This window comes from Artibeus jamaicensis, unplaced genomic scaffold (genome assembly GCF_021234435.1).
Source record: "Artibeus jamaicensis isolate MK-2021 breed Jamaican fruit bat unplaced genomic scaffold, CSHL_Jam_final contig_588, whole genome shotgun sequence".
In the NCBI taxonomy this organism is placed as follows: Eukaryota; Metazoa; Chordata; class Mammalia; order Chiroptera; family Phyllostomidae; genus Artibeus; species Artibeus jamaicensis.
The window spans coordinates 7,124,809-7,150,558 of record NW_026521895.1 but is presented as its reverse complement, the minus strand read 5'-3'; the positions used below and the strand labels follow the sequence as shown (position 1 = coordinate 7,150,558).

The 25,750-nt window shown below is 32.9% G+C and overlaps 1 protein-coding gene across 3 annotated transcripts in view; it reads right to left on the bottom strand.

The window, feature by feature from the left end:
- Window positions 1–25,750, bottom strand: part of NOVA1 (NOVA alternative splicing regulator 1) — a 156,016-nt gene that overhangs the window by 32,795 nt on the left and 97,471 nt on the right. For 2 of the 3 annotated variants that reach the window (XM_037128630.2, XM_037128631.2), the window contains exons 3-4: window positions 11,642–11,808; window positions 1,699–1,770 (exon numbers count right to left, since the gene is read on the bottom strand). In XM_037128630.2, the coding sequence (XP_036984525.1) occupies window positions 1,699–1,770; window positions 11,642–11,808 (239 nt within the window). The remainder of the gene's footprint in view (window positions 1–1,698; window positions 1,771–11,641; window positions 11,809–25,750) is intronic. The other variant, XM_053670527.1, reaches the window with a different exon arrangement.

Genomic DNA, 25,750 nt, shown 5'->3' with positions numbered 1-25,750 from the left:
TATAAAGTCAGTTGTTTTCCTAATAGTTTTCTCTATCATATAATTGAAGTTCATATAACACATAAAGTATATACCATATGATTTGACTCATATGTGGAATCTAATGAACAAGCAAGCAAAATAGAGAACTAACAAGCAAAATAGAGACAGACTCATAGAATGGGGAGCAGATAACAACTAGTGAACAGGGGAGGTCATGAGGGAGTGCAGGGATTAAGGAAAAGGGACTCATGGATGTGGACAGCAGTGTGGTGACTGCTTGGGGGCAGGTGGCATAAAGGAATTAAATGGGAACTAAATGGGCATGGAAAAATACATTAAAGATTAAATAAAAAAGAGAAGGTGTAGAAAGTGAAAATATGTGTATACACACACACACGCACACACTTTTGAACTTTGTACATCAATAATACCAGTTTGGTTCTCTCACTTTATACAGTACCATTCCCTTCAAAGAGAAGTGCTCAGTTTCATCGCCAGAGATGTATACTTTTAAAACAATTTACTGGGTCTAAAATGTAAGCATTATAAAGTATTTTTGTCTGAGGGAATGCTACTGCATAAAATAAAAATCAAGCTCCTAACATCCTGTTAGTTTTGCTTCCAGTTATTATTTCTAAATTTTCCCTGAAAAGGTTGCAAAAATATTAGAATTAATAATGAGCAAAATAATTCTGATAGCCTTATATTAGATGATATGCAAAAGCTACATTTAATATATTTAGCAAATACAGATCAATGTTTATAATATGTTAGCCAACTCTATGAAATATATTTAAAAGATAAGCTTTTAAAAATATTTAAATAATCCCATGAGGCCTTATATTAGCAAAAAATTGGAAATAAAGAAAACATTTCTCACCTAAATGAAGCTCAACTCAGACAAAATGAAAATGTGTTTAATCATTTTAATAAATATATTTTTTAACAATTGTGAAGTTAAAATACAGTATGTCTGAATCACATACAATATTTTATATAATTTCCTTAAGTGTACCAAAATTAACCACATTTTTGAAGAATGACCTACAAATATTCAGTACCAAAACAATTATCGAATCAAACTATTAAGATATATTTATACTTCCAGTTTGCCACTCCACCAAAGAAAATGCTAGTATTAAATTCTAAGTAAATACCACTTCCTCTGTTGTTTGTTAAACAGCATTAAAATTATGACAAATACCAATTTTCAGTTACTTTTAGTTTGCTACAAATATTTTTCAACCAAAGTTTAAAATTGTGTACAAAGTAAAGAATATCTGAAATAAAAAACAAATAAAATGCATTCACTTTTAAAGATATACCTTTGCTCAACAAATCATATTTAAACATATTTTTTTACATATATGATATTCTTAAGCTATATACCAAGAATCCTAGGAGGAAACAATAAGGGAGATCATAAACATCAACTCAATAAATAACCCTCAGAGCTCCATAAAGTCATCATAATTTTAAGGGGAACATCCAAAATTCTAATAGTCTACCACCTGAATGTATTTTTGTTACCTGACGTTAAAAATTCATATAAATTTTCAGAAACAATTAATTATTTCTTTTTCAGTTTTCTGGAATCTGATCGTGTTGCACTTTTGTGAATGAGCGAATACATCCTTAACCCACCATTGTTTTTTCTCCAGTGTGCAGGCAATCACCCGTGAAAAGTATGGTGTAGATGACAGGATGATACTGTACCTGATTAGCTCTGGAGGTGGTCATGGGGTCAGATGGAGAGGACTTGGTGGTAGTTGGGGAAGATGGCAATGTCTGGGAACAAAGCAGTTCAGGAGCAAATCAACCTTTATAAGCCTTAAACTGATTATTTAAATAAATCAAAATAAAATAAAATGTAATATAACGAGAACAAAATCCTAGAAACAAATCTTTCTCCTAGTCATTCAAATTTAATGGAATTTAAGATCAATTAAATAACTAATGCATGTAAATATGCATGCATAATAAGCATGTAAAAATAAATTCATGACTTGAAATCATGATGGTGACTGATAACAATTCACATGAGTATTAAAGGTATCCTGACCATATTCATGAATAGTAGTCTCTTTTCTTTCCCTTTGTTTTCTTGGGGAAAAAGAGATGTCAAACAAAAATTCAAGAAATTCAACGAGTAGAACTGAAAGAGGCATTTTCCTATCAATGAATACAGTCGGGGATTGGAAGAAGTGGTGAAATGAAGTTTACTTTGGCAAAAAGTATCCACCTACTTAATATGTTGAACATCACCAACAAGTTGATTCCACATGAATTTAGGGATCCATACTTAAAAGCAATTAAATTTGTAGTTCTGAGTTCTTAATATCACATTATCTTCTAAAGTATTAATTTTTAATTAATTTAGAGCCCGTCTGAAAATGTAAACATTAACTTCATATTAATAAACAAGTAACTAATAGCATTTTAACACTTTACCATTTATGCTAAATACTAAAATTTAATATAGATGAAGGGTACAATATATTGTAGTATCATCAGCCTGCATTGAAAGTAAGCATAAAAATATTAGGAATCATTTTTATTATTGACTTGACTTTTAAACACACATACTATATATATGTTTTATGAGAACATAATATATTTGTTAAATAGCTCATTAAAATATTTTAAAAACGTTTCATGTCTAAAAGAATAATCTTAAAGTGTAAAATATTAAGTTTTTTAATAAAAATGTATATTTTCACTAAGCAAATAGCATTGCTTAAATAGTACCCTCAATACATATTTCTTAATAGGTGAAGTGGGCTAATTTTATAGGATAGACACACAGTTCTATGTGAATATTATACTTAATATTAATATGTATCCATCAAAATTACTCAGATATGAGCAAAAGCATAACTTTAAAGGTTCAGCAGTATCAGGGAAAAGTAGATGAAATTACTTAATATAGTTATATTCATGCATTTTAATTCAACAGTTGTAATTTAGATAGAATAAAGCAGTTAAAAGTAAAAGAAAAAATAAGATATTTGCAGGCTCCTGCTTAACTCACTGTTCTCCAAAAACTAAGACTGCTTCTAACATCAGATCATACTTAAGGGATTCCAAGTTCTTCCTAAGGTAAAACCTCAGATACTTTGAGGAAAACTAGATTTCATGTCAAGTCACACCAAGGTTTAATCATATATAAAGAGGGGGCAGGATCTACATTCAGAGGTAAAACATCATAAAAGAAGAAAAAAATTCTTCAAATCCTTTGTTTTCCGCTTTTGTTTTTTTTGTAATAAATTACTGTCATCTCAAAAGACTTTAATTTTCTGTCATTAAAACTTGATGTAATATTTTCTTTTCCTTGCAATACTACGCTAAGGACATATGATACTAACTTCATGTTACTATTAATTAAACAGAAAAGGTTTTGTTTTTCTCATCTCTGGTTACAACTTGTACTGCAGATAATTCCTGTGAGTAGTTAGCGTACATTTGAAAATCTGTTCTGTAGAAATCTTATTACTAATTATCAAAAAGCTGACTAAATAGATGTGAAATAAATCTAGAGGCCATTTTTCCCAATATAGGTTAGAATCCAAGTTCATTATTAACCTTATAGAAGTATAAGTATGTGTATTGGGCTCTTCTGTTCCTATCAGGGTAAAATCAACCCAAAGTGCATCTACCTTGCCCTCCAGATGAATTCTCAACAAGGTCTTGAAATACTATAGAGAACTATGGGGAAAAAGTAGTAATATCGAGTGGCTCAGGATTAATATTACCTTCTATCAATTTATTTAATAGCTTTTTTCTGAATGACACATGGATGAAATATTGGGCATGTATTATCAGTAATTGATACAACTCAGATTCAGCAACATTGTCCTTAATTCTAATGCTGTTTATTAACCATGTAAATAAAAACAATAATTTTACACTTCTGGGATAATAATAATGTGTTTAAAATCATTAAAGGTTTGGTTATTAGGTAAACATAAGAAGACAGAGTTTAATATTTTAACTAAAAAGGTAAAAATTATATAAGTTTAGGCTTTAATGGATAATAAGACTGTCAAAATATTACAGCAAATTATTTCTAAATATATTTTCTTGGTTTAAATTTCTGAAATAATGAACGTATAGTGAAATAAACATGAGATGACTTTTCCAGCTATTTATTATTCATGTAGATACTGCACAAAAGTCTTCTCCCTTTACTAATTAACTTATAATAGATTCCAGAAAGCCTACATTTCAGTGACCTTTTGAATACTAGCTGCAAAAACCGTTTTAATAAACAGGTAAGTTTCTATTAATTAATGAAACAGCTTCAATAGTTGATCTCAACCACACAAATAGAATGGAAAAATCTAAAATAAGTATTTCAGTATACAATATAAATATACACTGTTTGTTTCCCTAATAGTTTATAAATGAAATGTTTCCAGTTAAAAATCATTTAATAACATTTCTGATATACACCAGGAAGATGCAACTAAATATCCATATAGTAACAAATACTAAAGTATCTGATAGAAACATTTACAAAGGACATGCTCCTCTAAAATTTAGTTTTTACATTTATCAAATAGTGATTATGAAGGGCAGTCATTTCTTTACCATAATTTTACCTTTCAAATGGAAAAGAACATTTTGTTTACGTGAATTGAAAGGCTGTTAAAAGATTCTGCTTTAAACAATAAAGGCTTAATTACTTATTGCAGAAAAACTTGAAGTATTTTATAATTTTAAAATAATGGATTCTTTGGAGAATAGTTTTTAAAATTTCAAGATTTGACAACAGGCATTTAGTTAAATATAGATACTTAACTAGGCTTTTGGGAATAGAAATAAAAAGTAATTACAAATTATAAAATACATTCTTGTTAGCAAGTGACATTTTTGCTGGGCCAGAGAATATTACTATAAATAAACTCTATAATAAATAAGGCTTACCTTCAAGCAAATCTATAGTAATAAATTGTCAAGAACCTCTGATATTTAGAGATACAGTGAACACAGCAATGAACAAATCTCAGTTGTAACTTGGAATCTATCACTAGCTGAGTAACATTACTTAAGTCATTACTTTCCCAAACCTGTTTCAAGTTCTGTTAAATAAATCCGTATACTTCTCTATAAAAATATTTAAACATGTAATTATCACCTCTGGATTTTTATCCTAACAAATACCTTCCCTCTCTTCCAATGTCTGAACTGCCTGCAACTACTTAGACCTAACATAAATTTGTGTTGTCCAATTTCAAGAGGTCTTTCACAACACACGCATCCCACAGCTCATTTGCCTCATAACTGCTATTCTCTACTTTACCCTTCTTTCCAACCTTTCAATATTTTCTCTTTCTTTCAACTGATATTCCTTATTACTTGAAAAAAATCATTACTTCCCAGAATGAGCTTCCTTATCGATCACAACTGCCTACATCACTTCGTCAGTTTTCCAAACTGCTCTCCCCGCAACCCCACCTTCATGCTGTTTGCACCGAGACAAGACTGTGAGCTCTACTCAGACTCTTCACAGGCTATGATCTGAACACCCTCAACTGGATCTTTCAGCTGCTCCTCAGTCACCTTGTTCCCCCAGGAATCCCATCTCCAGTTCCTCTGCCTTTTCAAGCTCCTTTTCATTCTTGAACTGTGAGTCATTCCCTCTAGAGTAGCAGGGTTTTGTGAACCTCTCTGATCTAACCTGTATTTTTCTCCTTTGTATGTCCAAAATTTCAAATCAGCGGTTTCCACACCACACCACTTTTTTTTTTCCTTTTTACCTAACCAGCCTATTTTCCTCTAGGAAATAATAACTTTGCTCTCACCATGTGAACTGAAACCAACTTTTAAAACTTTCCAATAATTTTCTATTTAAAAGAGTTACTTATTCTCAAATTTTTCTTTGGGTATTTGATCCTTTTTTAGCATCTTTCCTTATTTTGTGACAGGAAAAATTATTGATTTCCTTTTTCCCTTTACAATTTATACAGAGTACATACTAAGAAAAGGTACAGTTTTACTTACATAATACTCATCTTAATGAAATAGATCACTGTTACTATCCCTGTGTTATAGGTAAAGAAGTAGAGATACAGAGAAGCCAAACAACTTGTCCAAAAATACTCAGCTGGTCATTAAAAAACCCAAGACTGGAATCCTGGCAGTCCTGCTCCAGATCCTGTGTATTTACTAGAATGCCTGTCACTTTTTCCCATTAACTACTTTTTTCATTTGTTTGCCTTTTTCTTCCCTGCTATTAAAATGAGAGTGAAATTATCTTATCTATTGAAATCAAGGGTCTATATTTTCAGTTTCAGATTCTCACCTATGCTTCTATCAGAAACTACTTCAAGGAAAAATACTGTTTACAAATTAACTTTTCTGAACAAACTAAAATATCTCAAGTAGGTGCCTGATTAAAATTCGTTTGCTTTCAGGTTTCACCATTATACTAGGTTCAAAAATATATATAGTCATTTTTTATTCTTCTATCACCATTTCAGAACTAGAACAAATCAGTCTCAAAGCCTCACAAATTTTACTTTGAAATATCTTTTAACTTCATGTATTTGTCTCAACTTTCGCAACCGAAAGTGAGATGAAGTGTTTCATCATCTTCTCCTTAAAATATCACCTCGACTCTTACCCTCACCCTGATACAAGACATTCTATTTTAAATGAGGGTCTCTTCTTAGAGAAGTTTATTCAAGACTTTGAAAAGTATCCGAAGAGAGAAATCTATTGGAATTTGTTTCACCAGCATTACTCAAACCTGGAGGCCATAAAAGCCTTGTGTTAAGATAATTACAGTTATATGTCCTTGGGTAAGTCACTCACTTCCTTTAAGCATCAGCATCCTGAAGTATCGCGTGGACTCTGTGCCTGTCTCATGGGATCTCTGTGAGGATGGGTGAAGTTGATAATTCATGTAGAGTGCACAGCGTGGTGGCTGGCACAGAAGCACAGGAAGCACCACATGCACAGCCCTATTACCATTATTACCCGTTCTTCCTGGATTTGTAAATGTTACATGAAAAAAATTTTAGAAAAGATTATCTTACAAACCTTCAAATTTAAATATCTGCACTGTAGAACACTCGGCTAATCGCCATAGCTCTCTTTTTCTCCTACAAGCTTTATCTACAAGAACCCTATGATTCTGTCTGGCTTTTCAGCACAGAAGAGAACAAAATGAAGAGGTATCTCTTTTTTCCCCCACTTAACCTTCTAGAGAAATTAGAGGGGCTCTTTTGGGAGATATTACAAAGAATCTGTATGATGCCCATCAGCTGAACACCCAAGGCTCTCCATTACCTGATCCCACCTTACCTATCTAACATTATTTCCTCCAGCACAAACATTCCATCTTTGTCAAGACAGTCTCCATATGAGTAAACACTTATGGCATCTTTCTACTCAAATCCACATCCCTAAAATAAGCTTTTTTCTTTTTTTTCTAGTTAGGCAATTCCTACACGATCTTCAAGGTTCAGTTCAATGCCTGTTTTACAGTACCAAATGTCGCTAGCCTACATTTCTTCCACAGTCCTCTAAACTTTTACAGTACATTGTTTATACTGTAGTTTAGGTATATAAATACGGTTTTACCTTTTTATAAATTATTAAAAGAATTTTTATCTCTCACAAATAGTTTTGGAGAGCAAGGACTGTAATTAATATATTTTGCAATTCACTAAGGTGGCATTTAATAACTTCATAAATGAATGACTGAATAATGAACAAACAAATTATGTGCTGTTTTCAAGATGAATGTAAAGTTATTTGGGGTAAATGAGACTTCTGATGTCTTGATTGTTTAAATATAAGATAATTATTTATATGCCTATAACATTTCTTAATGTAGCTTTTCTTAAAAACATATTTGAGCCACAAAAAAATGAAATTCCTGAAAGTCTATAATAAATGAAGGAGTTAACAAATGTTAACTATAATACTTACACGTGGTTGCTACCATTTTGGGGCGGTTCATTATATTGGCTCATTATATCCAGGGTGCCCAACCTTTTAGTGTGTCTGGGCCACACATTAAATACACTGTGGCACAGATCACAAAAAAATCTCATGTTTTATGTAAATTAATGATTTTGTGTTGGGTCGCATTATGGCCACTTGTGAGCCGCAGGTTGGACACCCCTGATCACTGGTTTTGAGGGACTTACAACAAGAGGAAAAGTTTCAATAATCCCATGGGATAAAAAGTAAAAAGCATAAAGCTCAAAACATTAAATGGTGTAAATAAACTATATACCAAATAATTTGTGTTAAGTAGTGCTCCAGAAATGAGTTCAGAGCCCTAGGCAAACAAGATCTAAATTCCATGAAAATTACGGAATGTCTCAGTTACCTGTGTGTCCTAAAAACAAAAAATAGTATGTTTTATGCAAATTAATATGTTTAATTTTGGTTTGCTGGATCTTGCTGTCTATCTGTTTCTGGTATGATGTCTTATAAAACAACCGCAATAGTACTGTGTACCTCATGATAGTCTCCTGAGGTTAAAGAACAGAGGCTACAAGGTTTTGATTATTCAATAAGCATTATTATTATTACCATTTTGGATATATAAAATATAGATTACTCTGTATTAGCAAATAAACATTTTCAATACAAATGTCAAAGTTAAGAATCAAATATTTCACAATATCTCATATCTGAGGCTGGATGTAAAGCTGTGATAATAAGTTTCAACATTCCACTGTATGAAAGATTTCTAAGACTACTATGCAATACTTTTCTGAAAAAAATTATTCTGGTCTGAGAATTGATTCAGTCAATAAGGGTGGGTCCCATTTAGGCAGAATATAGTGGTTCCTGCAATTTATTCAGTTTCCAAGTATATATAGATTGCATAACTCAGAATATGCTACTTTATTAAAAGTCTATAATATATGCTGTAAAATTTTGACTTTTAAAGAATGTTTTAATTGCTTGCAACTAACTCTGATTTCCTATTACATATAAATCATTTTACTTATAAAGTACATATAAATTATGTTTTGGCAAGCAAAACCTTAAAATTATCAGTCATAAAAACAATGAACATGTAATAACAAATATACTATATTAAGAAAATCTATAATTTCATATTCAACATTAATTCATTTCTATGCAAAAGATACACTTTCTAGCTCTACCCTTTTCAAAACTCTAATTTTTTGCAAAATGTTAACTAGAAGAAAATTATAAAAAAGTTTCAAAGAAATTATATTAAAAGTTAACTTGAGAACTGAAGCCCAAAACAAATGTTAATGGTGTATCTTTAGTTAAGGGGAATTACACCATTCTAAAATAAATCTTATTAGGATTCTGTGTGTTAAAATAAAATATATGCAAACATCATATGAAATATATTTTCATCTATTTTAGTAGAAAGTTTATTTTACACATATTATTTTATAATAAATAATCAACATAATTTCTTCAGAAACAAAATCATGGTAATGTAAAATTATATACTTGGAATTCTATTTAGGGAATGATCCAGTAAAGTCTTTATGTTGGTAAAATAGGATACCTACACATTTAGAGAGTCCTACATTTACAGCATAAAAAAATTCTGTTCATATAATATTTTAGAAACATGTTTGAGCTCTCTTCTAGATTTTTCAATTTTTACATTTGCAAAAGAAGTATTTAAGTGTTAAATATATTGTCCTGCTAGATTTAGTGTACTTGACTGATAAATCTTTTTAGATGATACTCCATTTCTTTCATACATTATTAATTACATGAACATATTAAAGAATCAACAATACTTTTAATTCCATGAGCATCTACAAGGCTTATAATGAATGTAAATATACAAAGTAAGCCAACATCTATTTTAACACTTATCTTGAATTTAAATAATATTATCAGGAAAAAGCAAGTAAAAATAAACCAAACATTTTTAATTTTTGGTTTTCATTAATCTGTACTGGCACGGGATATATGGTACCCAATATAATGCATACTGCCATAGAGAAAACTGGAGTTTTAATAATAATTCAGAGTTAATTATTTGATGCTACTAGCTACTTATTATTACAAAAATAATAAAAATTTACACATATCACTGCCCCAAATACAGAACCAGTGATATCACACTCCTCAAACTATTGATACAGTGTATGTTTTACTTTAAAAAAAAATCAGGATGTTCACCACATCTCTAAATGTTTGAACTTTCTCTCACAGCAGTTACAAAAGAAAAGGAAGACAGACTGGATTAAGGGAAAGTCAAATAACCCTAAGGGTGTGTCTGTAAATTCTTAGCCCCTAATGATTTTAATCTTTAACGAAACCCCCGTTTTAGAATCTAAGTGGAGTGATGTGATCACTTTCAAAGTATTAGTTTTAAAAAATATTCTATGTATTTACTAAGCATAGATAAAATAAAGATTCCAAAACTGTAATGGCTGTAAGAATAAAAGAATCTACTGATGTTTGGAGCTTCAAAATATTTTACATTCTGCCACGTATAGACTAAAAGATACTTCCCTGAAAAATTGTGAAGGGTATACAAAAAACAAACCATTTTGACATTAACAAAGAGTATAAAATGATTGATTTTATATGGGTAACAAATATTCATAATTTAAACATGAAAGAATTTTTAAAACGGTACTAGGAGAAAACAGAATTATTATCCTATTATTGTCTAATTGATAATTTCTACATTTGTATGTGTTTGGTCAGCCTTATATTTACCTATATTGGTAAAATTATTAGATTCATAACACTATTTAATTTTTTCAATTCAGAAACATGAAATTAATAATAAGCTACAGTTCAATTTATTACAGTGAACATAAATATTCTGTAAATTAAATGTTCTGTGAATTAACAACAAATACATTCCTTTTGAAAACACAGTCTATTACTAGTATGATGACAAATTAATAGTCAATATAAAAGGGAAAGTGCAGAAACAATAATTATAAAGTTATCAAATAAATCTGAGAATTAAAATGAATTTATGGGGAAGAAACCACCTCATTTAATATTTTAAAAAATGTCATTTTTCTCCTACATGTCAGCCATTATTCAGTCTTAAAAACTCACATTGTCTTTTATCAAGTAAAAATTTTGTTACAGAAAATCCCACACATTAAAAATGAACATTGGCCCTTTATGGCATATATGTGCTATATACAAGTTATACAGAATGTAATAGCTGAATTGTAACAAATAACTGTTTTCTAGGCACACGAGTATATTATACAAATTTGTTGATAAGAATGCTGAACATGACAAATTAACAAAACTGGAGTATATATGCATAATAGAGTAACTATACTGAAGAATAATACTAAAAGTGATATTTGAAATTTTGAGCATATATCTTCATTTCAATTTTTATACTTTATTTTAAAAGTAATATAATTTTAAATGGATTAAATTCCCATAAATTATCAAGTTTGTATCTATAAATCACAATAGAAATGAGTCACATAATTGCTTCTCAGTGGTAACATTAATAAATGAGTCATTCAATCAATCAAGCAAGCAATCAACTGATCAATCTAAGAGACTCTGATAGTCTTTAAATAAATAAATAACAACTTATTGGAATATGTATAGAAAAAAACTGCATATGCTAAGACTGTAAGGCTTCTTTCCTAAGGAATTCACACTATGCTGTGAATATTTCTCTTTGATTTCCCAACTAAACACTCACTTGTTTGATGCGGTCTGGATTAACGGTGGTCTGGGGTTGTAAAATGCTGACTGGTTCTGTCTTGGCCACATTTTGAGGCATCTCTCGAATTTTTTCTGCAATGAATCCATGAACTGCATTCAGTGCTTCGACAGTTCCCTGGATCAAGCACACTCGTTCAGTAGTACCTGTGGGTAAAACAATAATTTTCAGAAAAGTTTCTTATTTTGTATTTTTTCAAAAAAGCTGCATCACAGGTTATAGTAATGACAATAATGTAAAATGTAGAACTCTAAATTAATTAGAAATGTTACAAGTGAACCAGATAGAATGCATACATATGCTGTTTTTAAAACCATTTTTTACTTTCTTTCCTAATTGTCTGAAAAAGGGCCTTTGGATTCTAGTGGAGCCAGATGACCTCAGAAATTCTGAGAGTACCGCTCATTCATTGTTGAAACAAATATGAGCACTTATAAAAGAACTCAAGGTTAGAAACTGGTGACTCGCCAATGAAGACTTATGGACACAGCTTTCAAAGAGCATTCTCTTAAGGGCAAAAAACAGACATCAGGCCAGATAATGATAAGACAGTATGATGTGAAAAACAATGGAGAAACCTACATGGATATCATACGCAGATGGTCTAGGGTAAAAAGAACATTTAAATCAGTAGGTAGAGAGAATTTTGGAAAGCTTACACAGAAGGTAAATTTTGGAATTTCTACCATCCCATTTGCTCACCTTACTCTTCTTTTAATTATAGATTGCAACACCACAACCTAACATTTTATGTTTACTTTTTACTTAACCACTAGAATGCAAACTCCAAATGATAATGAATTAGCCTGTTCTGTATGGTGCTGTAGTTTCCCCAAAGCCCAGACAGTCTCTGTACACTACAATAAATATATACTGCATAAATACATTCATACTGTCTTTATTATGCAATTTTAATAATGAGATAATATCAGTTAAAAGTCAAATGTAGTACATTTATGAAACTTGAAAGTCATAACTGAAAAAGATAATAGTATTTAGACATATGGTGTGAGACATCACTAAAACAAAACTGGCTGGGTCTAACACACAGGTCTATAATCCATTTTGTATTTTACAGATATGCCTAAAGGCAATACAAATAAATGATTAGTTTTTTAGGCTATCCTTATTCTCACTGTTGCAGACTGGTATTGAACTGTAATCTTTTCAGTGTCCAAACATGACACATAAACTTACTTCTCAGAAATAAGTATTACTTTACTAAACAGTGATCAAAAAAATACAAAATGGTATTTTTAAACATTAAATATTTGTTTTTGAACTAAGGTGAAACCTTCCAATACCTACCTATTTACATTCCCTTTCAGTGCTAGTTTCAAAAATTCTAAGCCACCCTGTATTTTTTAAAAGATTTAAAAAAATTTTATTTATTTATCTTTAGAGGAGAAGGGAAGGAGAGAGGGAGAAAAACATCAATGTATGGTTGCCTCTCATGGGTCCCCTGCTGGGAACTGGCCTGCAACCCAGGCATGTGCCCTGACTGGGAATCGAACCTCGATCCTTTGGTTTGCAGGCCCGCGCTCAATCCACTGAGCTACACCAGCCAGGGCCACCCTATATTTTTAAAGTATACTTTGTAGGACAAAGTTGTGAAATCACAAACAGTTGAAAATCATGGGGATTTTTTGTTGTTTTAAGGATTAATTGCCACATAACCATTTTTCTAGCAGTTTAAATTTAAAGAGAATAGTAAAAGATTATCATTCTTGCCCTGGCTGGCATAGGTCAGTGGATTGAGCACAGGCCTGCAAAACAGAGGATTGTGGTTCGATTCCCAGTCAGGGCACATGCCTGGGTTGCAGGCCAGTTCCCAGCAGGGGATGCATGAGAGGCAACCACACATTGATGTTTCTCTCCCTCTCCCCTTCCCTTCCCCTCTAAAGATAAATAAATAAATAATTTTTAAAAAAGATTATCATTCTTACTGAAAAAACACTTAGATAACAAGAATTAAGAGCAGAAATGAAAGTATTATCATATGAGTACAATTAATTTCTATGCTTTAAATAATGGAGATTTAAATCTATGAAAAGCTAAGCTTCTTAAATTGTACAAAATATTTCAACAGAGAGCAAGTATATCTTTCATTTGTAAGGATGGAATCTTCCCATAATGTGAGTTTGAAGGCTTAATATTTCCTACTTTTCCTAATCAGCGTTTTTCATCCTTGTTTATCTTGATGTACCACTGTGCTTCTTGGATAAAACAAGCTCGTTTATAGAAATACTCTAGGGAGTCTTTACAATGTTGTATTAATTGTTCAATAAACGAATGGAAAGGATGAGAGCGGATCAATGCGGCTCATGCAAAGTGTTCTCATCTAAGTCAGCAACCTCAACCACTCATAGATCAGAGAACATGCCTGCTCTCAGAGGCAACTACAGAAAAGGAGAAAAGGAAATCAGTCGAACTGCAACAGGAATTGTTTAAAAAATAAAAAATGGCAATGTGTAACTAAAAAGGTTATATAATCCATGTTGCTTTAAAATTCTAATTTAATAGAATGCATATCGTATTAGACAACAGTAACCCCAATACTGAGGAGACTGTGTACACAGGTATTAAATGGAAATCACTGAGCCATTTAGAAATGACTGTTTAAAACTACAGACCATGTAGCATGTATAAGACAATTTGAGGAGTTCATAGGTTCAAAGTTGTAGTATATATTCTTTGAGGATTGCATTATATCACTACTATTAGAATTATTTTTAAAAAGAAAAAAAAGAGATTGTGTATCTCCAATGGGAACTGTTACAATCCTCAGAAAAGATGCTGTCAGATTCTTTTACTAAACTCTAATGCTAATGGCCTTTTCACTTAGATAACACAAAACTATAACTTTTAGGAAAAAGTCACAAAGAGGGAAGACTGTCAGGTATATGACCAAACTGTGTAACAAAAATGAGACTATAAATCACAAAAGTTGCTGTTTCTGTCATTTTAAAGGCCTTTAGGCTCCATTAGTGTCTAAACTAAACTGCCAGTTATCTATCATTTTATTTAACAGTAACATTTGCTTCTCTTTGCAACAGACTAGCAACGAACGATGAAAAAGTTACATAAAAATATTGCCCATATTTTTTGTAATGTAAAGGTACAGGTATATAAGACATCACCCACTTAAAATTGCACTTTTAAGGGAGTGACTACAAAAATTTGAACAATGGGGCTAATGTCAAATTAGGCAGTGAAATTAAAATGGTTTTAAGTTTTGATTTCACATGAAACATCATCTAATGAAAATGCATGTTTCTAAAATTAGGTACAATTATCAAGCAAATTCCATAGTAAGATTTAGATAGATATTAAATAAAATATATTCACCGAGTGCTACTGTAGCCTTGTACAAGTTACCAAAACTGTTCCTGCTCCTCCTCATTCGCTCCTACCTACCGAGCAGTTTCTACCAGTACCAGAGCTCTTTCTTAGATCCAAATATTTCTTAGCTCTTTCTTAGAACCAAATATTTACCCTGCATTACAGTTTACAAGTAATACTGAAAACAGAGAAATAAATTTAATGCCACCATGAAGAAGCCAACACAGCTGTGGTAATCTGATTAGAACTAGATATTAGACTGTATCAAAGAATTACTACTAATTTGATCAAGTGTGATGATGACATCAGGTTGTACAAGAAAGGGCTATTTTTTTCTTAAAGATGAAAACTGAAGTATGTTTCGCTCAAATGACGGGGATTTGCTTCAAAAGATTTCAAACAAAAATGAGATAGGCACACCCAGATCCTGACATTGCTGCTATACGTGAAGTGTATAAAGGGTTTATTGTACTGTTTATTCTTTTATGTATATTTAAAATTTTCATAACAAAACATTTTAAAGTCCTCACTGACCTTATACCCTCATCAGTTACAGATCAATTTCCGTAGGCCTCAGAATTCCTTCTGTCTCTCTATATACAGATAGTTTCTGCTACCTCAGGATCCATTCCTTGTTCCTTAAATATACTGCAATAGGGTTTTGTCCCACTGCCTCACTGAAACCATTCATCACAGCTGTACCTGGGTAAATCTAATCTTCACGTCTTTATGTCGTTTAATCCTTTCAGCAACATTTGATATAGTTGACCATTCTGTTCTAAAAACACTTGGCTTTCAAGAAACTGCACTCTCCTGGTCTTCATTTTATTCAGTTCATTCATTTATTTGACAAAAATCTATCCAGTCCCCACCAACTGTGAAGTACTACATTACAAGCTGAAGATTCAGCAATAAACAAACAGGAAAATCCTATACTTTCATGGAGTCCATATTCTTATGTAGACAAACACTTTACACAAAACAAAATATCTGGAAGAATACAAAATGCAGGAAGTACTACTGAGATACTTAGGAGACATTAACAGCATAAACAAAGACAAAAATAAAAATGAAGAATGAAAAGAATCTTACATGTCATGTTCACTATTGTGTCCTCAGTGCCTAGCACAATGCAGATACTCAAGAAGTATTTTTTAAATAAAAGATAACCCTCTAAGTCTAAATTTCTCTTCTATATTAAAAACATATTAGCCCTGGCAGATGTGGTTCAGTGGGTTGGGCATCGACCAGCAAAGTTAACGGCTGATGGTTTTGATTCCTGGTCAGAGCATGTGCCTGGGTTGCAGGTTTGGTCCCCAGTAGGGGCACGTTTGAGAGGCAACCGACTGATACTCTTCTCTGGAATTGATGTTTCTCTTCCTCTCTTTCTCTCTCCTTTCACCCCTCTCTAAGAATAATAAATAAATAAATAAATAAATAAATAAATAAATAACATTAGACTTTAAGATCTTTTATGTATGAAATGCCCATAAAATTAGTAATCCTCTTTGGGTTTATAAGATCAGTTAAATCTAATATATGCAAAAATAAGATACATTTTGGGAAATAACTTCAAAAACTTAAGTTATAAATTACCATGGCTATAAAAAAGAATACTCAATGAAAAGAAAGATACAGCAGAAATAATGAATAATTCAATTTTTTTCTTCCCAGGATAGGAAAAAAATAGAACAACTCTAAAAATGTAAGCTCACAGAATAAAATTTGAAAAAGAGAAATATTTTTTGCTGTACTCTCAAATATATTCTAAAACTTATTATATATCTGAGACCTATTTCGACCAGATTGAATCTAGTATAGAATAATGGGCATATACTAATGACTTGATCCACATTTTTCCAACTGTCAACTATAATGAAAATCAGTGAACTTTTTTCCAAGGTAAAAAAATACATCAATATATACTCTTATTGATATTATAACTCAGTATCTTATGATAAGAATGAAAGTCTGTAAATCTTTAAGAAATGTTATTGTCAACTGAGTAAGAAATTTGGTTGGATGAGGAGCAGCAAAACATTTCAAAATGAAAAGTTCCAAAAATCCTAATAGAATGTTAATAATTAATTACATGACAAACTATAGACAACATTTTTTACTTTAAAAAGAACTGAGAGAGGCCTTTAATAATGAAATAGGCAAAAACTGAGATTTACAACAAAGTATGACATACAGGAAAGTTTTACAGCAAGAAAACAGCTAGTTCTGTGCATTGTGTGCCATGGACTCAGCTCTGACTCCTGCTGACTCTATGGATGGGTGAGGCCCGCCATGGGCTGCCCTCAACAACCCTGCTCAGCTCCTACATGTAGACTCATGCCTATGGCTGCTTTTGGCTAATATGCTTCTGAATGAATGCAGCTTATTTCTTCCAACCTAACATTTAGTTGCTATCGTTTTAAGAAATCTCTCCCATTTTGTTATAAATTTTTAAGGACACTTAACATTTCTATAATTCTTGGGCTCAACTATATATTTCTGGACAGTAGTAAGTGGTAATCTCAAGATGGCTTTGGGTTTGCTTATCCTTCCATCAGTGGCACTTGGTGATCAGTGCAGGTTCTGTCAGTTTTCGTATTCGTCCCCAACTCTCACTTATCTGGGCTGTTTGTTGGTACATCTGATTTTAGGAGCTCCTCTCTTTACTCTTACTTTGCTGCTTCTAGTCCTCAATGGCTTGATAATCAACTAAGCAAGGCTGTTGAAACTATATGAATTACCAGCAAATAGGTTCCTCGTGATAACTATAGGAAAAGCTTGACCTTTGAAAAATCCTTTCTTTTCCTGAATTTGAGGTTAGTGTCAATAGGCAAAACTTTCCTTTAACACCCTCTCAAGGTTTAAAACTGTATGTAGGCATTTTTATTTTTTAAACTAAAAAAAAGAGAGTTGCCATTTTCAAATGAAGAAACAACTTGCAATTAGTATCTCACTATTTCCAATCTATAAACAAGGTAGGTTAATTACTTGTCTGTCTTTGAGATTTAACAAAAGCATAAGCATTAGTTCATTGGCTTTCCTTTAGTTTAACTTTTAAAAGTACAAAATATCAATTATAAACAATATCACATTACAATTTCATGGTTAGAAAGAACAAAATGTAAATTGTTTTAAAAGCTGAGAATAACAGTAACAGCAATGATAAATTTAACATTAAATTTTTGAAAGATTCTAACGCTAAAAATACATGTCTTTCTTTTAATGTATTACCTTTCAACAGACAACATTACCATTTCTTATATATGTATCATCTGTAATAATCTACATATAAGAAACCTCTATTCTTATTAATGCATCTGTAAACAGATGATTTACATGCATTTGTTAGGTTATATTTATTTCTGTTTTTTCATCAGTAAAAGACCCATTTAAAGGTATTTAGAACAATTACATTAATAAAAGTCCCATTTATGAATATTTCCTTAAACATTTGCTAGGTATAGAAATATAGCATTACATTCTTCCAGGGGAGAGTATATGCTTTACTATTTTCAAAAAATGAAGCCAATTTAAAGGTCCCCTGTGAAGTTCACACCCACACATCCTTTCCCTTGACTTGGTTTCTTTCCAAGTCGCTATATCCATAGGGAAAAGCTAACTTAACATTGGTCACAATTTTATAATGTCCCATAATATTCTAAGTTGAGTGCTTTAAACGGTGATTATACTTCCTTATACAACCACTTATGATTTATGAAAATAATTCTTATAATATACATATGTAATATGTTAATGTAATTAATATATTATATAATTTATGATATTGTATATTATTTAATGCTTACAATAACCAGGGCAGATAACATTATCTCCAATTCAAAAAACAGTTGGTCAGGACTTCCGGGCAAAATGGAGGCGTAGGTGGAAACACTGTGGCTCCTCACACAGCCAAAATTAAGGACAACAAAGAATTAGAAACAAAAATAGAACCAGAACAGACAGAAAATTGAACTGTATGGAAGTCTGACAACCATTCAACCAGACCGGTAAGAGGGGCAGTGTTGGCAGCCGGCAGAGAGGGGTCCAGGCAGAAAAAAGCGGTGGCTGCCAGACCTGGGAGCACAGGCGACGTGGGGCTGACTGTGGCCACACATTCACACACAGATAAATTAGACAAAAACAGGCAGTGAGACAGACAGGGCAACCCAGGGCTCCAGAGCCAGGAAATAAAGCCTAAAAGCACCTATTGAAAAGATTCTGGGAGAGACTCCCAGCCTCACAGGAGAGTTTGCTGGGGAGACCCACAGGGTCCTAGAATGTACACAAGCCCACCCACCTGGGAACCAGCATCAGAAGGGCCCTATTTGCCTGTGGGAAGTAGCAGAGGAAACTAAAATCTGAGAGAGAGCAGATCAAGTGCCATTGTTCCCTCCCTGACCCCGCCCCCACAGACAGCATCACAACCCAGCCACCTGGGCTGCCACACCCTGGTGAACACCTAGGGCTCCACTCCTCACTATGTAACATGTGCCACCTAACCAAAACACTATGGCTGGAACAGAAGAGCAAATCAAAGCCCCAGAGCCAATACTTCTAAGCGACCAAGAGATAGCCAATCTATCAGATGCACAGTTCAAAATACCGGTGATCAGGATGCTCACAGAACTGGTTGATTTTGGTCACAAATTAGATGAAAAAAATGAAGGCTACAGTAAGTGAAATGAAGCAAAATGCACAGGGAACCAGTAGTGATGGAAAGAAAACTGGGCCTCAAATCAATAAAGTGGACCAGAAGGAAGAAAGAAACAACCAAACAGAAAAAAATGAAGAAACAAGAATTCAAAAAAAAATGAGGAGAAGCTTAGGAACCTCCAGGACATCTTTAAATGTTTCAACATCCAAATTATAGGGGTACCAGAAGGGGAAGAAGAAGAGCAACAAGTGGAAAACTTACCTGAACAAATAATAAAGGAGAACTTCCCCAATCTGGTAAAGAAAATAGGCTTCCAAAAAGTCCAGGAAGCTCAGAGAGTCCCAAAGAAGGTGGACCCAAAGAGGAACACACCAAGACACATCAAAAATGAAGGAGAGAATTCTAGAAGTAGCAAGAGATAAGGGGACAGTCACCTACAGAGGAGTTCCCATCAGACTGTTAGCTGATTTCTCAAAAGAGACCTTGCAGGCAAGAAGAGGCTGGAAAGAAGTATTCCAAGCCATAAAATGCAAGAACCTACATCCAAGATTGGTCTATCCAAAATTGGTCTATTCTATTTAATTTAGATTAGAAGGGTAGATAAAGTGTTTCTCAGATAAGGTCAAGTTCAAGGAGTTCATCATCACCAAGCCCTTATTATATGAAATGTTAAAGGGACTTACCTAAGAAAAAGAAGATAAAAATATGAACAGTGAAAGGACAGCAAACTCACAGTTATTAACAACCACACCTAAAACAAAAGCAAACTAAGAAGACAGCTAGATCAGGAGCAGAGTCACAGAAATGGAGATCACATGGAAAGTTAGCAACAGGGGAGTGGGAGGAGGAGAAGGGGGGAGAAGGTACAGAGAATAAGTAACACAGACGGTGGGGAGAAAATAGACAGGGGAAGGGCTCTTTCCCAAGAGTAGTGTGGGAAATGTAGAAGCCAAAGAACTTATGACATATGGACATGAACTAAAGAGGGGGAATGTGGGTGGGAGGGGGTGTGCAGGGTGGAGGGGAATGAAGGAGGGAAAGGGGACAACTGTAATGGCATAATCAATAAAATACATTATTTAAAAAATAAGTAAATAAAAAACAGTTGGTCAGGACACAACCAAAAAATGCAGAGAGAAAGTTTTGTCAAATACCACATTCTTTCCATTACAACACATAATTTCTGAAAATGTAATGTTAGGTCAGCTACCAAATTGTATCCATTTCAGAAAGTCACATATGTTTCAGTTTAATGATGGAAAAATAATTTTCACCCAAGTTTGATAAATTAAAAAAATACATGGAGTCACATCACTAACTTCATTTAATGAATTTATTCCAAAATTGGCACAAAATAATTGACCCTTCTTTGCCAAAAACAGACCACCAGACAAGATAGTTACTAACTGTGTGGGCTATTAGCAAATTTAGAGTTTTAGCAAATATTAGAGTATGCTTTCAGATCAAAACAAAAGCAGTTAGAAAATGGCCACCAAAAGTTAGTTTAATTTGTAATTGCAGCTTTTATACCATTGTGAAATTATGCACATTTGATAATGCTTCCTCCCACACTATAATTATTACTAAAGGGAAATACACTATTTCAAGGAGAGGCTTAAAAAAATAAATAACAGGAATTGACAACTCATGATGAAAGTAGATATTGCTTTTGTTTTCCAGGCGATCAAGTATTTACACAATCATGTCTCTACTTCTAAACTGTAAAAATTTACAAAGGGCCATTATAACATGCTTTAGTACCATGCCAATATTTGAAGGCTTAATCTGAATTTATAAACCATGCTTTAACATTAAAATATACTCAGTGAAGCCAAAATATACTTTTCAGAAAAATCCGGAAGTACTCATATTTTTGAGAATGTGTTAAAACAGTGAATGGGAAATACAATTAATAATACCGTAATGGTTGTGCACAGATGTTTCCTATACAGGGTGGTGATCCCACTGTAAGATGTATAACTACTGGATCCATATGTTGTACACCTGCAACTAATATGATACTGTACAGCAACGATACTTGAATAAAAATAATGTCTTAAAAGTACTCGTACTTTCCAAAGAACTTAAAATGAGAGAATGGGAATCAGAGTAGGTGTCCAATTTCTAACTCATTCTCTGCCCCATGAATGCAAATGACATACTCATTTCCTTTAAAACAGTCATGCCCACAGAATAGCACTGGGAGCACAGGACACTGCCTTTTGAAGAATCTTCAGGTATGATAGCAGAGATATATGAAAATTCTACACAACAATGGTAACTGCATATAAATATATATGTACACACACTCATTTATTTAAAATATATATTAATTCATTTATATAAGTTCATTTATATATATATATATTAATTCATTACCAGTTTTTAAACTATGAGGTGATGCCAAAGGTCCTACATCAACAGTTACGATGATGACAAGTTTTCATTCATTTTTAGCACAGCTCTATGCTAAACTCACGATTACCATAATCTGAGTTTGGTCAATGTCATTACCTTTTAACTTCCATCACAGATTATAGAAATATAAAACTGCCATGACTGCATTTTATTTAAAATGTAATTACATTTTTTGTGTGAATATATGAAATAGAATTCCTCACTTTGCTCCCACTCCCATTTGATGTACAAATATCACCACTATTTTCAACACTTTATCACTCCAAACAGAAAGTCTATAACCATTAAAAAAATCTCTATTCCAACTTCTCTTGTAAATTCCAATTTCTGTTCCTAAAAATTTGCCTATTTTAGAGATTTCATGTAAGTTAAATCATTCACTCTCTATTTGTCCTATTTTTGTCTAGCTTACTTCACTTAGTATAATATTTTCTTCATGTGGTAGCATAAATCAGAATTTTATTACTTTCTATGGCTGAATAATTTTCCATTTTATGAATATACCACATTTTTATTATCCAATCATTGTTGATGAACACTTCAGTTGTTTTCACCCTTTGGCTATTGTGAATAGTGGTGCAATGAACAGTAGTGTACAAGTATCTGCTTAAGTCCCTTTTCTCAGATCTTTTGGGAATATTCATGTACATGAGACTGAGGAGTTATATGGTAATTCTGTATGTAGCTTTGTGAGGAACAGCTATACCATTTTATAGTTCCACCATTAATGCACACAGGTTCCATTTTTCCACATGCTCACTAGAGTTTTTATTTTTTAATTCAAAATCTTAATGGGCCTCAGGTGCAGTTTTGGTTTACATTCTCTCAATGACTAATGATGAGTACCTTTTTTCTGCTTACTATTTGTATATGTTATGTAGAGAAATGTGTATACACGCCCTTTGGTTGTCTTTTTGTTGTTGAGTTCTAGTTCTTTCAATTCTAGTTGTAAAGCCTCATCATATACATGATTTGCAAGTACCTTCGGATATGAGGGCTTATTTCTAGACTTAATCATATTCCATTGATGTATTCTTATATGTCACTATCACACTGTTCTACTACAATAGCACTGTAGTAATTTTTGAAATTGGAAAGTGAGTCCCCAACTTTGTTCTTTTTCAAGATTGTTTTGGCTATTTAAGAGCCTTCATCAATTTCATATGAATATGAGAACTGGGTTTTTCCATTCTTGAAAGGAAAAAAAAAGGCTGTTGAAATTTTAATAAGGATTTAATTAAATCCATAGATTGCTCTGGTTAGTATTGATATCTTAACAATATTAAGTCTTTCCACTCATGAACACTGGATGATTTTCCATTTATTTAGGTCTTAAGTCTTTCATCTCTTCAGTTAAATTTATTCCTATGTATTTTATTTTTGTAGACACTGTTGCAAATGAAATTGCTTTCATAATCTCCTTTTGGGATTGTTTCATTGCTGGTGTACAGAAACATAATGATTTTTGTGTGTTAATCTTATACCCTAAAGTTTGCTGAATTTGTTTATTAGCCCTAGTAGTTTTTGTGTAGATTTTTTTGTCTGTTTCAATACACAGAATCTTGTCATATGCAAATGAGACATCTTTCTTTTTTTCTTTCCAATTTGGATACCTTTTAATTATTATGATTAGAACTACCAACAATGGCTGAATAGCAGTAATGTAAGCAGGCATCCTTGTCTTGATGTTGATCATAGAGGAAAAGTTTTCAGTATTTTACTACTAAGTGTGATGTTAGCTGTGGGTCCCATAAACGTCATTTCTCATGCTGAAAAAATAGCAATGTTTTATAAAGAGAGAAAATACAAACCTAACACTATCACATCCTGCAAACCTATAATCTCCCTCTACATTATATTTTTGTTATTAAAATGGTGCTAAAAACATGCTGCAAATTATCTCATTTAAATAAACAGCCTCAGCATGTAGTAATATATTCAGAGAAAAAATGTGACTTGGGGGCTGAAGGTGAAGCTGAGCAGTTCTTCAAAGTTTCAATTCCTTGATCAAAAATATTTTTGTATTCTCTCATATAACAGACAAGGGACTATCTCATCACTTCACTTTTCCAACATGGAATATTAAAGAATTATAAACTAAAAATGTTAGAACATATTAGAGTTACAAGGGTTACAGGTAAGATATGAAAATTGATACTACATCTAACAGTCTGACTACAGTTCAACAGATTGCTACTTTCCAGTTGAGTTTCTGTTATATTTCAAATTAAATTTAACTGACCTATTAAACCATTTGGTTTAAAAATATGTCTCAGAAAATGGCAACTGTTTCTATAATGATTTTCCTTAATCCCAATTCTTGTTTCAGAGAAGCCTCTCTCCTATCTTTGTCTGTTATTCTAAATTATTACAATGCTATGAATAAAGCCTGTCAAGTGGAAGAGTCCCAGGTTAGATGTTACCTGGATGTAACAGAGTGATTCCCTGTCAGAAATATTCACACACCATCATAGGAATACATAACTCTCCATGGACTTAAACCTCCTGACCCTCTAGATAGTCCTCTTGATTTCTGATCTACTTGAAGACAGATCCTTGGACTTCTGGTCATCCACTGGCCTCTGATCCATGTGAGGACAGATGACTGGCTCTCTACCATCCTCTGGCTTCCTTTCCTTTGGAAGGGATTTCTGGGTCTTTGGTTTGCTGTCCACTCCCTACAGGCTCTGGCCTCCTGCCCTGATTCATTATCCTGACCCTGTGATTAAGTCCTTGAGTATGTGTCCTTTATTTAGTTCACTTGAGTCAACTGATCCCCTGACAAGTGGCTACCACAACACCTCAGTTTCTCACTACCCTTGCTCCTCCCCCACAAAGACCACCACATCATTTTAAGGAGAATGAAACGAAGGTCAGTGGTATCATACCTTTAAAATAACAAGCTTGACTATAAAGTAAACCGCCCATCTTCATATAAGATAACCATTCCTTATATCTCTACACACCTACCAGCAGAAGCTGAATCTCTTCAGTCATTATTACAGGCTCTGTGTCTCAGAATCTGACCTAATTCCCTCCCCTTCTCTGTGTCCTCTGTACACTTCCCAAAGCCTCTTCATTGTGCTTCTGTTACCTCAGTTTCAACTTAAGGTTCATATCCAAAGCTTCTTTGATACATGTTCCTTTCAGTTTCACCCCATGAAAAAAATTTGGCTGTACTCTCAGGTCTTTATGTCCTGGGATCCCTCTCAACTGGGGCAGTTTTTCTCTCAAAAACCAGGTTATGCAGGGCCACAAACTGTTTAGGTATTTTCCTTACGCTCTTTGCCATCATTTCTTATTCCTTCAAAGTTTTTGGAAACAAAGGCTCAAGAGGAGTTTAGAGAGGTAGACGTAAATCAGAAAAGTTTTCAGTGCAAAAGGCATTATGATTAGGGATACTGGTAAATTTTATCAACAATGAAAAACTAGCAAGTGGTACAGAATGGCATTTTACTTTCCCCTTCATGTAGTAGCCCCAGTTAACCACTCCCCCCTTATGGAAACATTTTCTTTCATTGGCTTTCTTTTGTCACAGTTATAAATACCACAAAAATATACCATGAATTAATTCACTGTCTGGCTACTGATGCCTTGATAGTCCAAGCCACCACTGTCTCTAAAAGAACCACTACTATAATAGCTGCTTCCCTTATTATACCTCTACCTTTTGC